The sequence below is a fragment of the Lissotriton helveticus genome, chromosome 6 (assembly GCF_964261635.1).
Source record: "Lissotriton helveticus chromosome 6, aLisHel1.1, whole genome shotgun sequence".
Taxonomy (NCBI): Eukaryota; Metazoa; Chordata; class Amphibia; order Caudata; family Salamandridae; genus Lissotriton; species Lissotriton helveticus.
In genome coordinates, this window is record NC_136067.1 from 11,187,982 (window position 1) to 11,205,390 (window position 17,409).

A 17,409-nucleotide genomic window follows, 5' to 3' on the forward strand; every position below is an offset into this window, starting at 1 on the left:
TTTGGTATCTGTAAGCAGGCACTGTCTTCCATCTTTCCTCTTGTCTAAAACTTGAACTGTGATTTAAAATGCAACATGTCGCAAACCTTTGTCGAAATATTATAACTCCTGATTTCACCAGGTCACTGATGAACTACTTTATTATCGATGCCATTTAGTAATGTTTTGTTTTTCTAAACCTCTTCACACCTACTCCACACTATGCCTATCTCAGCCCGCTAACCCCTATATGTAACTCCTCCCTCCCCTTGTGCTTTTGCCTGCCCTGCCCCACCTTCCTACCCTCCCCTTCTACCTTCCACACCTCTTTGCACTGTCCCTTCTCTGCTTAGCTGTCTGCCTTCCTCTCCCATCCAGCCGCGCTGCCATCGTAGGCTTGTCATGACCTCCTTGTGCCTGTATCATGTGCCTCCCTTTCCTTCTTGCACCTTTCTTCCTGGTCTCTCTATTTGCCTTTCTCGTCGTTTTTCTAAACCTTCTTTCTCTGTTCAGGCATAAATGTAACTGGTTGTTGGATATGAGAACTATGCGTCACAAGTCCTTTAACATGTTTTTGTTTTGCTTGAAGACACCTGCACGATGGTGGGCGAGCGGAGGAATGGCAACCTGCTGGTCCACCTGGGGCCACGGCTGCAAGCGTACCCCGAGGAACTAATCCGCCAGCGTCGCACTCATGATGGGCACAAGGAATACCTGATCCGCTGGAGCATCATCAGCCTGGACGACAGCACGGCATCCAACGGGGCCGCCTCCTCCTCGGAGAGCAAAGCGGAGAACATCCTGATGTGGATGTCGACTGAGGAGGTATACGCCAACTGCCCGACGCTGCTGGGGAAGCGCAAGCACGAGGGGCAGCGGGTAAAAGAGGAGAAGGCACCCAGCGCGTTCCCTTCCGATGGCACGCTGGACCAGGTCTCGCTGCAAGAGATGAAGGCGGATGTTCGGTCGCTGGTGCAGCGGGCCTCCAAACAGATGTCCAGGACCAGTGGTCCAGAGTCGTCCATCTTGAACACTATCCATGTGCTGAGTGCGTACGCCAGCATCGGATCCCTGGCTGGCGTCTTCAAGGAGACGGGTGCCCTGGACCTGCTGATGAAGATGCTGTGCAATGAGGAGAAGCAGATCCGCAGGAGCGCAGGGAAGATGCTTCGAGCACTAGCCTCGCACGATGCAGGTGAGCGGCCTCTACTAGTCTCACAATGTTTTGTTGGTCCATGACTAGCATCTGACTTTTGAGAACATTTGTAACTTTGCTCCTGATCAAAGTGAAACTGATTTCTAAGACCAGTCAAATGTTACCTATTTCCTTCCACTCCTGTTCTAAAGTTGACCCTGCGGTCTTTTGTCCAAAGCATCCTCGCCCTCCAGAGTAGGCGGCTTACGCTTCACTTTGTTACAGTTTAGTAAGGGTTGTGGGAGTAAAGTTCCTCTAGACTGTACTTCTACTGTAGCAAGCCTCTGGTGGATATTTGCAATTGTCTTCTTTCCAAGCTTTCAGTAACAATGAGCCATGTTGAATTGTAGCCCTGATGGAGGTGTCGAATTTTTATTCGTCTCTTTTTCTTTTTTACTTTTATTGAGTGTGTGGCAGTCCTTGTGTCGGGCTCTGTACTTCTTTGACGCTGATCTTATTCTGATGGTGCATTGTTCTCAGCTGGTGTCTTTAGGAAGGAAAAACCAAACTGATGTGGTGTTGAGAGTCCAGGTATCACACGCTTACTTAGACTGGCATCAAAATTCAAGTTGGTGGCAATGCAAAGTTGTAAAACCTCGTTATTTTGTGTGTGTTTAGGTACGTGAAGCACAACTTGTAAGAGCTAAGGGCCAGATGTAGGTAATCCAAATTTACCGATTCTAAAATACCGAATTTTACCGAATCGGTATTTTAGAATCGGTAAATGGTATGTAGATAAAAAATCGGTAAAAAATACAGAATCGGTAAAAATCAAAATCGGACATTCGGAATTTACCGAATCGGTATTTACCTATTCGTTAAATTTAACGATTCGGATGTTTTTGGGTCCCCTACATCTCAAAGGCCAAATACAGGTCGGTAAAGGCCGAAATTCGGTAATTTTGGTCCTTACCGACCGGTATTTGGTTACCTACATCTGGCCCTTAGACTTGCTGAATTAAAAATCATTACAATTATTCTTCTACCAAATGCTGTTTCACGAGTATCTAGTGAAAGGACTCCATCCATGGGTTTGAAAACAGGCTCTTTTATTGATGTGTCTTTTAACCTGCTTGAAGCACATGAAGTCTCGGCTGAACGTTACCTGGCTTCCTATAAGGCATTCCGGTAGCTTGTTTGCTGCCACGGCTGTGCTGATGGTGTAAGATGCCTTGACGAGGGCCTAGCTCGCTGTCTTGGTATTCGCAGGTGGACATAGCCAGACCGTGTTGTTATTGGATGTCTCTGTTGCCTTTATGAAGCACTCATTTTGCACTCTCTGCCATTTAATAATAAGGTGTAACTGAAATGAAGGATTAAGTGCTGCTTTAAAAAAAAAATAACTCTCCATTTGTGAAAACATTGGTGGGGGAAGCAGTGTTCCCATGAACTACGGGCGATCTGCCTCTTCCACACTCCTCTGAAGCTGCTGAGATGATTCACAAAGGGGAAGGTGTCCCAGAGGGAGACTTTCTGTCTCCGTTACTACCTCCTTTGAGGTGTCAGTAAATCCTAACTGGTTGTCGCAAACCATTGACCAATACCTTACCCAATTGCAATTAGGAGGGAATGCACCTTTCAAGCCCTTTTCCAATTGTCAGAAAGGATTTTCCAACTTGCAAAATGAGTTTAATACATACCAAAAAGCAATTTTGAGCCGCAGACCATGTCATTTTGTGAAAAGTGGGGTTTGCCATTGTGAAAAGGTTTTGTTCATCGGGCTCCAGATCACCTCCACTAGACTGGCAGCGGCTGCCCATTTGTAACCGATGGAGAGCTGCAAGAGGGTAGAAAGAGGTAACTGGAGTAGGTGTCAAAGCGGTCATTGTTGTAACACTCGGAGGTCCTTAGGGGGACATATTTTTTTTTTGATTTTCAAAAACCTTTATTGACAAAATTGCATAGACAAAATACATTTTTGCATCAGATCAGGACATCGCACACAGTGATACATTTGCGGATTGCAAAGAGGGTCAGTGAAACAAATCAGCATTGGGCAGCAATTTACACAGACACCACCATAGACACCATTGAACAATAAACAGTTAGTTGTAGGAGTGAGGCATACCACTGTGAAACAAGGGGCAGGCCCGACTGGAGGGGAGTGAGGGCGGGGTGGGGGGTGGCTACTGACCTACACCGGCGGCTGCCGCGAGCGGGAGAGGCAGTTTGGCACAGGGGTGAACGAGTATTGAAGGTATGTCACAAGGGGGCCCCATATGTCAAGGGGCCGAGACCTCGCAGGCATAAGGTCCCAGAATTCAGATACAAGGGTCTGGCATCGCGATGCATCCTCGAGCATTGGGCGAACTTAGGCGCAGGTTTGCGACCCCAACACATGGACTCCATACGTTGCGCCAGGACAAGCAGCATAGCAATCAAGTGGCGGGAGGCGACTGGGCAGTACTTAACAAAGCCCAGGAGGCAGAGCGGGGGGTCGGCCTGAACCAGAGAGGAGGTGATCTCGGAAATTGCAGTGCAGACCTCCCCCCAGTAGTCGGGCCCTAGGGACACTTGATTTAAACGCTTGTTACATACGAGTCATGCTCTCGATCGCATGTATTGTGCAGCAGTGGGAATTTGTGTTGTGAATACAGATTCTTTGGTGGGTTTCAGCTCCGGCTGGAAGGGCCACAGGTCCTTTGTGACCGGTGAACACTGAGTCCTACATCAGGATTAACGCTGCATGTTATGAGAGGTTGAAAGAACAGCAGAAATCGGTCTGTGTTTCTGAAGGGGATTTTGTGATAGCTGTGAGTGTGCATTGTGAATGAGCACCCAGTGTGCTCGGTCAGTTTGGGATCTGAGGTTCTGGTGCTGATCCTTATAGTGGGTTTTTCTGGTTGCCTTCTTCATGTGCCCAACGGAGCTGGCGACTTTCAGCAGTTCATGGACGACTCTTCTTCAGGCTCATCCTGCAGTGTTGTGTCCAGTGATGTCTGTTGTTTATACCTGTGCTTCGATGCGACTACGCTACAGCGAGAGGCACGAGCATTCATTAGACACCGGTGGCCAGAACCAATGCACCTTCTTGTTCAAGGCCCTGTGACATGGTGGCCTCAGCATGGATCTGTATTTAGAAGGAGCCAAAGCCTGACACGATTGTCCGCATAACAGCGCATTATGTATATGAGGTTCATTTGCATTTATTATATGGAATGTATTGTATGTGGATATCCTGAAAGTCTGGCAAGGATGCAGCAACCCTGTTTTAAAGTTGCTTCTGAAGTTCAGATGCACGCCAGTAGGAAGTTTGATAACGTTTCACACTAAAGAGAAACATCCCAAACTGAACTTGAGTTATTTTGGGGGGTTCCTTTTGAAGCGTGGTCTTTGGTTGTAGGATTGCTCACTACTGAACATAATGCTGCAATGAAACCCCCACATAACACTTTGGGTCCCCCGCTGCAAGGACTCCCGCTTCTATGTGTTGATATTCCCTGGTCCGCTCATGTTTCCGGGGAGGGGTGGCTTACTGGCACGGCTCAAAGGCGACGGGCCTTAACGTGGATACAGAGCTGTGAGCCGCTTGCATACCCCACCTCCTTGTCTTGGCCTGGTTCCTTTGGCTACTTTTAGGCGGTACATGCATAAAGCCTGCCTTTAAGAGAGGGTGGTTTCTGTGGACTCCCCGTTTTGTGCAGAGATTTAGTCATTACATGCATCCCGCCTTTCTCGGAAGTGAGGACGGATTCTATGGATGCCCTGTATGCTGCAGGGAACCTTGATTGAGATGTGTCCGCAGTTGTCGGGCAGAGAGGAGCTTGAAGAGGTTCACCCTTTGTCAATGCAGCAGCAGTCAGGCTGCAGGGTCCTGCGTCCAGAAGAGTCCGCACAGGTTTGTTTTCGGGTACCCAGAGTCATCTCACTGCTACAGCAGTGGTAGCCTGTTCTTGTTTTAAGGGATCCTTCTCGGAGTCTCCATGCTTGGTGAGGCGATGGGTCCAGATTGACTCTGAGGTCTGACTCCGCTAGCAGGTACTGTGGTTCTCCTAGCTGTGGCATCCACTGTTAAGAGTGCTGGTAAAGGATGAGTCCCTGTAAGGGTGTATGTAGACTTTGGCAATTATTTGGAAATGTTTGCCCCATCCAGTTCTTTGCTGGCTAGCTTCCACGGTCCCAGAGTGCTGATATGGATGTTGAGTGTGGTGGGTGCCCTCTGCTTATTTATTAACTGCGAACCAAATATCTGAAGCTGTTGATTACCTTGTATAAAGCCTGAAGATGAGCAGAGGTGCATGGGTTGAGACGAGTGTGGTGCGAAGCCCAGAAGGAGAGACAATGCCTTCCCGCGGATGTGCGTTAAGTCTAGTGTGCGGAGTGAGGTATGTAAGAACTGCGCAAAATAGTGGCGCAGTTGCGCTGGCAGACAATTTAAAAAATCAACAAGGGCGCCATAGTTACAAAGTGTTGTGAATTGAATTGTTGTTGTTACTGTGCATCCTTTCCCTCAGTTACCTGTTCTGTGCTGCTCTGGCAGTATGAATGTGATGTAGTGGGAGGCTGGAGTGCCTGGTGTGGTTGGGGGTCTCAGTTGGAGTGTGTGGGCTGAGCAGCAAGGAGGCGGCTCCTGGTCGGGCTTACTTAATACTATCTGCTTACTCAATACTATCTTCTATACTTGGGTATCTGCTACATACTTAACAGCTTACTTGTAATCTTAATAAATTATCTTCTACACTACGGCTACATGGACCTCCTTTCATTACAACTCAAAGCTACGGAGTCTTCAGTTGGCGTATGTGAGACGTTTTCATGTTTTCAGTGCCTTCTGTGTGACACTTCAGTGCCTTCTGTGTGACACGTTGTGTGACATCTGTTTTGAGTCCTGACATCCATGAACTTGGCACAATTCAGATGACCATATCTAGTGCAATATTATGATCTGGAAAGAATGTCAGTGCACCGGAGGTACTGGTACAAGTCACCTACCTACATCCTTTGTCATGTGTTCTGTACAGGGCCCATTGTAGTTTTCCCTATGTTAGCCTGAGAGCGCACGACACAGGCCGCATTAGCTCTGCACACATTACTATATACTATTGCTTTTGTGCCACATTATATTTTCACACAGAACCTGCAGTTGTTTTCTCGTTCTGTTCTCACCTGGGATTTAGTCTGAACAGTAGACGAGATCAAACGACAATGTCCCTTGTTGTTTTGTTCTGGCTAGGCACTCGCACCTAGACACAACTCAGAAATGCTGCTGTTGTTTATGAACATGTAAACCTTGTCATATGAGTATGCACATCACTATAACACACGAAGAGAGACCGATATTTCCTGAGAGAAGATCACAGCTGTATCTGAGATATTGAACGTCCATCTGTGTATGCTAAAGTACCGGGTCTGCTGCTAAACTCAGATTTATGCTGTATAATCAGTTTTGCTTCAGTAGAAGGGGAAGGGGGTCATGCTATCCTGTCTTATAATATGACAGGGCTTTTCATAATATACGATTAATTGACAATGCTGATGGTATTTTCAGTATGCATTTGTTTTGGAATTGTGGCACGTATTCTGCATTCTAGAGCACAATGGTTTAAGTAAACATTTCAAACTTTTTTTTTTTTTGCAGAGTTTTATATAGCGCGAACTAGACCCGAACCGAATCAGGTATCAGAGCGCTTTACATAGCACCAGTTACGTTACATGAGGACACGCATTCATTTTAGGCACGGGGAGATTAAGTGATTTGCCCAGAATCACAGGAGGTTTTAGGCGTCGTTACCGAGACTCGAACCCAGATTCCCAGGTACGAGGTCGAGCGCCTTAGCCGTTAGGCCAACCCCTCTCCCCTTCATGTCTCTTTTATATCATATTGTGAATGAGTACGCATGTGTGAGCGAAAGGGAGTGTCCCGTCTCGAGATCCCTGGGAGGGTCGGGAGTGTTGTGTTCTGGGATGTCGATTCACTTGTCTCTCTGTATCTGAGCAGGAGGGCAAGTGAGACACTATAGCTAGTCGGACTCTTGCTCATGGTACTGAGGTGGTATGGTGACTCAGTCCATATCTACTGATGTTCTATGGTCCTAAGCATAGATCTGTGACTGCAGAATCCCTGCAACACCTTTTTGAATATGATCGTCCCTCTTGCATTCTGGGGCTGCTGGTGCTGGAAACACTACATCTATTTCCTCTTCCTCTTGGCCAGCTAGCTCTGTTTCCTCGGTGTGATACCACAGGGGTGACTTGTCACTCCCTCCACTGGTGAGAAGCGGAGTTCTGCCTGGTGGCAGGAGAGCTGCTGCCAACCGAAGCCCCATCATATGTGACCTGTTCAGCCATTATTATGTTGCATTCTGGAACTTGTAGTTTGTATGCGCTATTGGCGAAAAAGCAGATGGCACACACGCAGGTTAGGCTATGCTGAATACATGTTCTTTCCGTTTACTTTAAGGACACGTAGCAGATGCCATTGGGGAGGGAGTTAAGGGGTGTTCTGCGTACTGTACATTTGTACATGGGAATACTCAAGTCAGCAGTATAAAAAGCAAATGGGTACAGCTCTTCTGACAAACTACAAAGCAGCAGAAATGTATTCCATCTGCTTGGTAGTGGTTGGTGCAGACGCTGCTGGACCCACCTGTACTTCTGAATACACCATCTATGCAGGGACTCCCTGTGCCAGGTGAGCATACAGATTCAGGAAGGCCACTTTGGCTGATGTGCACTCTTGGCAGGGCTGAGGCATGCACAAGAAAGGCCTCTGCAGAGATCACCAGGCCACACAGCGATGGCTGGATTGGAAAGGCACACTATCCTTCCACCTGGCCGCTACAGTCCAGTCGCAATAAAATAAATAAACATAGAACGAACGACAGAAAGTGTTCTAATGTCTGCTCGATCAGAACAAAACGCAAAATGATATGATGCATGTGGTTCGTTTATGCCCTTCCCTTAGGGAAAGTATTCTAAGGAAACTCTAATGTAAACCAAAACTTGCCAGTTTAAGGTGATTCATGATGCTGTTCAGGAGATTGCAGAGGACCTCAACATTGTGAATGACCCTGAGCGTAACACTGTGCTACGCTTGTGGTGTGTGCGTAGTTTGCGCAACTACGTGAATTGCACATAGCACAGTGCAAAAACGCGCGGCGGGCATTTTTTGCTCACTCGCGGTCCTCAACGTCAAGTTAGCGCGAGCGAGCAAAACACCATCCCGGCGAGACTTTTTCCTCGTTTGCGATCAGCAACGTCAAGTTGTTCTAAATAAGAATGGCCTACTAGATTACTGCAATTTCACAGTACGTGGAGACGCAAAGAATCAGTAAAATTAGGTCTCAGAGTGACTGCAGCAGGATTTTCATGGTACTGATGTGGAATATAACCGAAGTGAAAACATTGTCAGAAAGCGCATATTTCCCCACTCATCCACCTAGTCCTCTTCTCAGTGACTTAAGCAACTGTTCCAGACATTGGTCTGTAACCTACATGTCACTCCTGCCTTCAGCGTTCATGCTCTGGGAGCGATGAAAGCTTGTACAACTCTGCCATGCTGGATCTGTTCTGAGGAAATGTCAGATTGCACTTCTTGCCTTCGGGGGAGATGGAAACTTGCTTTGCTATTGCCGGGCTGCCCCTGTTCCATCAGGAACTAAAGGTTGCATTGCTGTTGCCCACTTGGGACCTGCTTGTGCTGATGCCACCCTAACTACACCAGTCCTGTGCGAAGGGATACTTGCACTGTTTCTTCTCAAAATGTAGCTGTTCGGTGAAGAGGAGTGTTTCCAATGCTGCTACCCCATCTTAAAAAAAAAAAAACGGATATTGTAAATGTCTGTGCGCAACATGCCCAGGCCAGTAACAGTAGGCGGTTAGTTAAAAGCTGTGCTATAGGTGACCACAACGTATGGATAGCCACTGGTATGGAGCCACTACAATGATGCCAGGTGTCAACTCTGCTCGCCATGTTTCTGGATATAATATAGGCAGCATGGCTTTACCCATGCCGGAGAACTGAGTGCTAAGAGTATTAACTGGTACCACAACATTAATTTCTGGCCCGTAGGGTTGCCACTTGGCTAATATTATACCTTCACAACCGGCAAATTCCTCTTTGAAGCCGGAGCAGTTTATTAAGAAACACTTACTTTGTTTCAGCAGCAGTCCTGTTCTGGGGCCAGAGGCACAGCGGCTTTTATTTTAACTTTGTACCAGCGCTCCGAGCACCAAGCCCACATCTCGCCGCACCCGCTTCGCGGGTGCCGCTTCGACGGGAGGAGTGAACACCAAATCAGCGGGGCATCTCTTGTGGCGGTAAGGCGGCAGTGGGCGCGAGGCGTCAGCGGGGCTGCGAGTGTGCGGGGACTTCATTTCCCAGAAGTCCCTGCAAGACCAAGGAAGAGCTTCCGGTCCGCTCTCCCTGCTGGCCCGCCCCCCGCCCCCCCCACGAGGCTTTTTAGAGGCGACCCAGTCCTCTGACGGGTGGGACACTTACTTTGTTTCAGCAGCAGTCCTGTTCTGGGGCCAGAGGCACAGCGGCTTTTATTTTAACTTTGTACCAGCGCTCCGAGCACCAAGCCCACATCTCGCCGCACCCGCTTCGCGGGTGCCGCTTCGCGGGTGCCGCTTCGCGGGTGCCGCTTCGACGGGAGGAGTGAACACCAACTCAGCGGGGCATCTCTTGTGGCGGTAAGGCGGCAGTGGGCGCGAGGCGTCAGCGGGGCTGCGAGTGTGCGGGGACTTCATTTCCCAGAAGTCCCTGCAAGACCAAGGAAGAGCTTCCGGTCCGCTCTCCCTGCTGGCCCGCCCCCCACGCCCCCTATATCATAGTCTCCGCTTCCCGCAGCGCGGGACGCAGCCCGGGCAAAGACAGGGCAAAGACTGGGCCGTTTGAGGCCGTTCGAGGACGGCCGAGGACTGGACTGGCCTACCCTTTTTCGCCCATTCTGCCATATCGTTAAATTGTGGTTGGTGTTGCTATTAATATTTATAATCCATAGGTGGCCTTATTTAGGTTTTTATTGTGTATAAATATGTCCGTTAGGATAACCCGTAGCAAGACTGGTAAGGGAAACACTTCAATCAGTGGTCCAATGGATGATTTTATCACTCGTACCAACTTGGCCATTGATGAGGAAATTTCTAAATTGCAGACTCGTGTTTCTCTTGAGTTGGCAGCCGCTAGAAGATTATCGGAGGTAATTACTGTTTCAAAAAAATCTTCACTGGGGCATATAGCTACTGCTGTTACCCCGGAGCGACCTGCCACTCTTAAGTCATTAGTCCTGCAGGCAGAGGTTCACCAGGCACCAACTCTACAACTTGCCTCCCAGGTCCTAGGGCCAGTTGTTGATGCTGGTGATATGATTCCACCTGTATTGTCCCCTGTGAAGAATGTTAGTTTTAATTTTTCTATCCCAGCAACTCCAAAATCTTTCGCCGACACGCAGGTCACTAGCTCTAATTTCCCCGACCCAGTAATTTTTAACTCATCCAGAATTAATTTAAATTCGGGTAATTTCCCAAAAAGGAAAAAGACCTCCCGGTATATCTATTACCGGAAGAAGGCAAGAGTTGCGGTGGCACAGAAATTAAAACCGCTCCCTGTACCAATCCCCAATATAACTGAAGGGATTATCCTTAAGGAACAGACACATCTAGAAGGTGCCAAAGGGGGGTTAGTTCCCACTCAAACCACTACCACACTACAAGAGGGGGGCTCAACTGTTGAGGGCCAGGAAGGGAAGGACGGGGAATTTATAGGCATAGTTTGGGAAACACTCAAGAAACTCCTTTCCCCTCTTGCTCATAGACTCTCATCCATCGAAAACAGTCTGTTGGAGATGGAGAAAAGCATTATTGCTTTGGCCACTCTTGGCTTGAGAAGTCTAGAAAATCAGGGCATTGGGGTAGAGGATTCGATTTCACAGGTATCTTCTTCTTTTCCTCCACCTGTACTACCACCGGAACGTCCGGTTCCGAAACCACGAACTGTAGGTGTGAACCAAACTGCTGTATCCGTTAAACCTGTTGTCCCCTCCCGTTCTTGTTCTGTACCCATCCTAAACTCTATTGTAGTCCCTCCTGCTAAACCATGCCCCACAGAATCTCGCCAACAGTATTCCCAGGGTACTTCTGTAAAGAATAATTTTAGAGGGGGTTACATTGATCTTCCCCCAGAGGCAAATGATTACGTGGTCGTTTTGACGGGTGTTTCTCAGCTCGAAAATGGCCATTACGAGAACCATTGGTCCCTGAAGAACAAGACAATGCACTGGCTCAATGCGAACCGTGCAATTCCTAATGGTAGGAAGAGCAGAGTGCTGATGGTGCGTCGTGTTCCCTGGGTGGGCCCCACAAAGAAATCTGTGGTTGGAGACTGTATAGTGGTGACCTTTGAGGACCCACATACAGCACGTTATATTTGTTCTTGCCCCAATGGTGAAGGTTCCCGTGTTATCCCTAGACTTTTGTCTTTTTTTTACCCTCCACCCCCTAAAAAACCACGGGACGATGGTTGGTCCCTGGTACAGCGCCATCCTTGGAGGATTTATCCCTCCAATTACCAAGATCCCTTTATGTGCTGGAATGGTCCACCCACCCAGAATAGGTTCGGTAGCCTCGAGGAGGTAGACTGACTTATAAGGCAACCAACGTCCAATGTAGTAGCAACGGCCTCTGCAACTCAGATTGCAGGGCCTCTTGTAAGTCCCCCCGTAATGTCTGATCACAATCTCGGACATATGGAAAGCCATTCAACTTTGACCTTAGCACGTACTGATAATGTTGAGGACTGCGCTGGTGCTAAGACCAGTATTTTATCTGGGGTACCGACTATTGATGAAGAGATAAGGATAGATGACCCACACCAAGATAGTGTAGCCCCCCCCTTGGCACCAATGCTTCTCACCGCCGAATCTGATTCCTCTGGCAGTGAGTCAATCCCACAGCTGTTTTTCCTGTCATGGAATATCGCTGGAGTGGGCAAAAATCTGATAGACCCAGAATGGGCAGATTATGTCGACTCCAGTGACTTCTGCCTACTACAAGAAACTTGGGCATTGGATATCCCGCACAGGATGGGATACAAAACCTTTGGCATCGAGGCCACCCAGTCCGATAGGGGAAGGCCATGTGGGGGATTGATCATATGGCTTAAAATCACTCTAGCCATAAGAGTTGATCCCATAGACACAGGAACCCCTGACATTCTGGCTTTAAAAATTGTATCAACTGAAGGGGGCGAATACTATATTATTAATGTCTATAACAGACCTACAGGGCATTCCAAGGTCTCGACCACCTTGGAAATCCTGGATACCTTTTTGAAAAGGGTGGTGGGCGAAGTCCCTGTGATATTGGGGGGCTACCTGAATTGTAATTTCGAACCGATCCTTGGGATTTCCGATGTTTTTCAAGATGAGGATCAAGCATATAATATCCCCCAGCTTGAGACCTCGAACTATGTCCCGTGTACCACTCTGGCGGTTCAATTACTGAGGCTAACAGTTGATCACGGCCTTAGAGCGTGCAATGGTCGTTTTCCCTCAGATCTTACAAAACAACCTACCTTTGGGAAATCAAAAAGCAGACTAGATTTTATCTTTGTTTCTTTAACTATTTGGCATTTTATGATTGATTTTAAAGTATCATTAAGGGTCGAGAGTGATCATTTTCCTCTGGAACTTTTTATTGATCCACACATAATCAGAGACACCCACGGCCCCGCCTTAAGTGAGGTAGTTGCTGATGATCAATGTGAGCATGCACATACAATTAATAATAATAGACGTGCTTTAAAATGGCCGCATCTTTTAAGTGAGGGTAAGACCCTGGCTGCAGTTTACTCATTATTTGATAGGACTTTTACACCCCTAGTAGGACAAGCCTTGTCTACTGATAATTGCGACCACTTTGTTGAGCTACATAAGGTTTTCTTTGATGAATTAAGAATCCATATGTCCAAATTGCCGAGGAAGAAACAGCAAAATGTACGCGTGGGATGCCACGGAAAACTTTGGTATGATCATGCTTGTAAAATGGCTAAGAGGAAGCTCCTAAATGCGATTAGAAGTAAATCCCAAGATGATGTTAGACTCGCCAGGGAGGAGTATAAGCGAGTCCAAAGGGTATCGCAGAAAACATGGGAAGAGTCAATTTGGGCTGACATGTTGTTTGCTGCAAAACATAACGATAATGTTGGCTTTTGGAGGTTGGTTGCAAACGGGGGGCATGCTGGTAGACCTGTGAAGGACTCGTTCATTGATGAAATGACATGGGTGACGCATTTTTCCAATTTGTACAAACCATATGATAATGGTAAGGAGGAGGAGCTCCCATGTTCACTTCCACTACCTGTATGTCTTGATTTTACTTTGGAAGAAACATATAGGGCAATTAGTGAATTAAAAAATAACAAAGCTCCCGGCCCAGATAAAATATCGGGTGACCTCTATTAACACGTACCTGAAGTTTGGGCTCCCTATATCAATCGTTTGTTTAATGCTCTGTCCGTAAGTTGTAATTTTCCTGATAGTTGGCGTGCAGCAGAAGTTGTCCCGATCTTTAAAAAGGGAAAAAGATCTCTTCCCTCTAATTATAGACCTATTAGTTTAATGGACATCCTGCAAAAACTCTATGCTAAGCATCTACTATTTAGGATAAATGACTGGTTGGAGGAGTCGGCTATACTTTCCAAATTTCAGGCAGGCTTTAGGTCTAAGACCAGCACGATAGACCAGGTCTTTAGATTTTGCTGTCTGTTTTGGAAGTATGTTCACATTAGGAAAGGTCATTTGTATGTAGCCTTTATTGATTTAAGGGCGGCATTCGACCTTGTTCCTCGCAATCTGCTCTGGAGATCGCTAAACTGCTTTTTCCAACCCTTGAGGCGGAAGCCGGGGGAGCTCTGCACTTCCTTGTGCACATTACTGAATAAACGTGAGTTATTGAATGATAATAGCCTGTTTTTTAAAAACTTGTAGAAATTTTAACTGGCCGATTTTAATTGTGTTACATTGTTAAAATACCTTCTTGGAGCGAGACTGCTTCGCCCAAGACCTCTTTTGGATCTCCCCTCTCAGCGCTGCTGTATTTTAGCGCTGAGATCGAATACAGCCACTTTGGCCGCCATCTTGGGTAGGGCAAGGCTGCCTGCCCAGGTGATCGCTCCTCCCGCCCTCCCAGGACATTTAAGGACCCCTCCCTCTACCCTCCTGGATACTGCTTTTTTCAACCCTTGAGGCGGAAGCCGGGGGAGCTCTGCACTTCCTTGTGCACATTACTGAATAAACTTGAGTTATTGAATGATAATAGCCCGTTTTTTAAAAACTTGTAGAAATTTTAACTGGCCGATTTTAATTGTGTTACATTGTTAAAATACCTTCTTGGAGCGAGACTGCTTCGCCCAAGACCTCTTTTGGATCTCCCCTCTCAGCGCTGCTGTATTTTAGCGCTGAGATCGAATACAGCCACTTTGGCCGCCATCTTGGGTAGGGCAAGGCTGCCTGCCCAGATGATCGCTCCTCCCACCCTCCTCTCACCTTGCTCTGTTATGGATAAAAACAACAGACCCACCCGTCCGCGCAGCGGGCGGGCGCAGCGGGCGGGCGCAGCGGGCGCGCCAAAGGCGAGCCCGTCTGCGCCCGTCCGCGCCGGGACTGGGCCCAGGGCCACAGCCCCTGCTCGGCCCACCCTGTACAAACGGAGTACTCTGCTGAGCCTTCGCCCAAACCATAGCTCTCATTGCACCAAATTTGACCTGACACATACTCCTATGGGCACCAATATAAAGTGCCCTCATTGTGATATCGTCGTCCCCTTTAATAACGACATCTCCCACACTCAGGTCTCCAAGCAGGCTAAGGAGAAGTATATCACCATGGCCCTTATCAATGCGCGCTCCTTGGGTAAACACTGCCAAGAGATAGCCGATCTTATCATCGACCACAAATTGGATGCCCTGTATATTACGGAAACATGGATGGACGAGGCATCTGCACCTGACTTGGTCACGGCAGTCCCACCAGGCTATAATGTTTATAGGCAGGATAGAGAGAAAAACAGAGGTGGTGGCCTGGCTATCATAGTGAAAGACCAATTTAAGGTCCGCACATCTCCTATCCCTGCCATGTCTTGCGAAGCTCTACATTTTAATATAAAATTCACACCGTCTTTCAGTTTCAAGGGAGTGCTCCTCTATCGACCTCCTGGGACTAGAGCAGCTTTCCTAACAAACTTAACCATCTTAATAGAATCATTAGCCACAGATGAGTCCATTACGGTAATGGGCGTTTTTAATTTTTATCTTGAACAAAATAATGATAGAGATACTATCACCCTTACATCTGACTTAGAAATTATAGGTCTTAAGCAATTGGTCACGGCCCCAACCCATCAGGCAGGACATACGCTAGATGGCATGTTCACGAACGTGGAAGACCTTCAGGTGACCGAAATCCTCGCCATGACATGGACCGACCACTCGGCCATTTTCAGTAGGCTGACCATTAAAGATCCGTGTAGGAAGAATACTTCCCATCCCAAGCCAGGCACTTTCAAGGCATGGAAGGACATAAATAACAACAACCTAAATATACTTTTAAATAATACCAAACCTGAACTATCTAATGATCCCTGTACGGCCACCTCCCAACTTCATGAATGGCTGAGTGATGCCACGTCTCAACTGGTACCCATTAAGTCCCACTCAAGGAACAGAAGTACGCCGACTGCTCAATGGTACACAGAAGAACTAAAAATACAGAAACAATTAACGAGAAATAGGGAAAGGTACTGGCGACGAACTTACGATAGTGAAAGTAAGAATAAATATAAAGAAGCGCTAGCCACTTATAAAACTATGATCACGACAGCAAAGAAGCACTTCTTCACTTTACATATAGAGCAAGCTAAAAATTCTAGCAAACAGCTGTATAATTTAGCTAAAACCCTATCGGGTAACACACCAGACCTAACCCCCCCCCCATCACAATTACTATGTGATGCCTTGTCTGAGTTCTTCTTTACAAAGGTGAACAATATATATCAAGCTTTCACCTCGGAACCCAATACTACTGCTGCCCCGTTCTCGCAGATAGCTCTGAGTAATACCATGACGAGTTTTAAACCTCTAACGACCGATCAAACTAAAACCATACTGAGGTCCATTAAATCAGGCTCTGCACTGGACCCCTGCCCCACTTCGGTGTTAGCCATGGTTTCAGAAACAATTAATCCCATTATCACTCACGTTTGCAATATAATATTGGGCTCTGGGACCTATCCAGATTCTTTAAAAAACACATTGATTAAGCCTTTGCTTAAAAAACCAAATCTTGACAGGAATGATTTGAAAAATTACCGGCCTATAGCAAATCTTCCATTTCTGGCTAAACTGATAGAGAAAGCCATGAACCAGCAGCTGTCGGAATATATAGAGCGAAACAATCTGCTTGATGATACCCAGTTTGGGTTCCGTAAATATCATGGAACCGAAACTGCCCTCATCAAGGCAGCGGATGATATTAGACTCATCCGGGACCAAGGAGGGACAGCTTTGCTGGTACTCTTGGACCTCTCGGCAGCATTCGACACGGTTGACCATAAGACCTTGGTCGACCGTGTCGAAAAAATGGGAATCCACTCCGCTGCGAGAGACCTGCTTGCCTCCTTCCTGGCTAATAGAACTCAGGCGGTCACTCTTGGACCATTTCGATCTGCCAAATTGTCGCTGCCGTGTGGGGTTCCTCAAGGCTCATCCCTCAGTCCGACACTTTTTAACATCTATGTGTCGGACCTTGCCAGTGTCATCAAGGCACATGGGATGAGCCTAACCTCGTACGCAGACGACACACAGTTAGTGTTGGCCATAAAGGGTGACGGACAGGAGGTGGCAGAAAGGTTCCAAGGAGGCATGATAGCTATCGGTGAGTGGATGGCAGGAAACTGCCTGAAGCTCAATTCCGAGAAAACGGAGGTCGTCATCTTTGGCAACCTCCTGCCACCGTGGCCCAATATTTGGTGGCCATCAACATCCGGCACCCCACCCTGCCCAACCCCCAAGGTGAGAAATCTGGGAGTTACCTTTGACAATCAGCTGAACTTTATGGCTCACGCCAATAAGGTAGCGTCCACGGCCCATTTTAAACTCAGAATAATCAGGAAAATCTTGCCTTTTCTACCTAACACAGCCGCCAAGACCCTGGTCACGTCATTGGTTTTAAGTTCACTAGATTACTGCAACGGACTCTTTCTGAATGCACAATCTAGAGTCACAAAGAAGTTGCAGA

The 17,409-nt window shown here is 47.4% G+C and overlaps 1 protein-coding gene across 4 annotated transcripts in view; it reads left to right on the forward strand.

Moving 5' to 3' along the window:
* LOC144762134 (cullin-9-like) overlaps positions 1-17,409 on the forward strand; it is a 518,599-nt gene that overhangs the window by 106,475 nt on the left and 394,715 nt on the right. For all 4 annotated transcript variants that reach the window (XM_078647278.1, XM_078647280.1, XM_078647277.1 and 1 more), the window contains one exon: positions 569-1,174. In XM_078647278.1, the coding sequence (XP_078503404.1) occupies positions 580-1,174 (595 nt within the window). In that variant the 5' untranslated portion in view covers positions 569-579. The remainder of the gene's footprint in view (positions 1-568; positions 1,175-17,409) is intronic.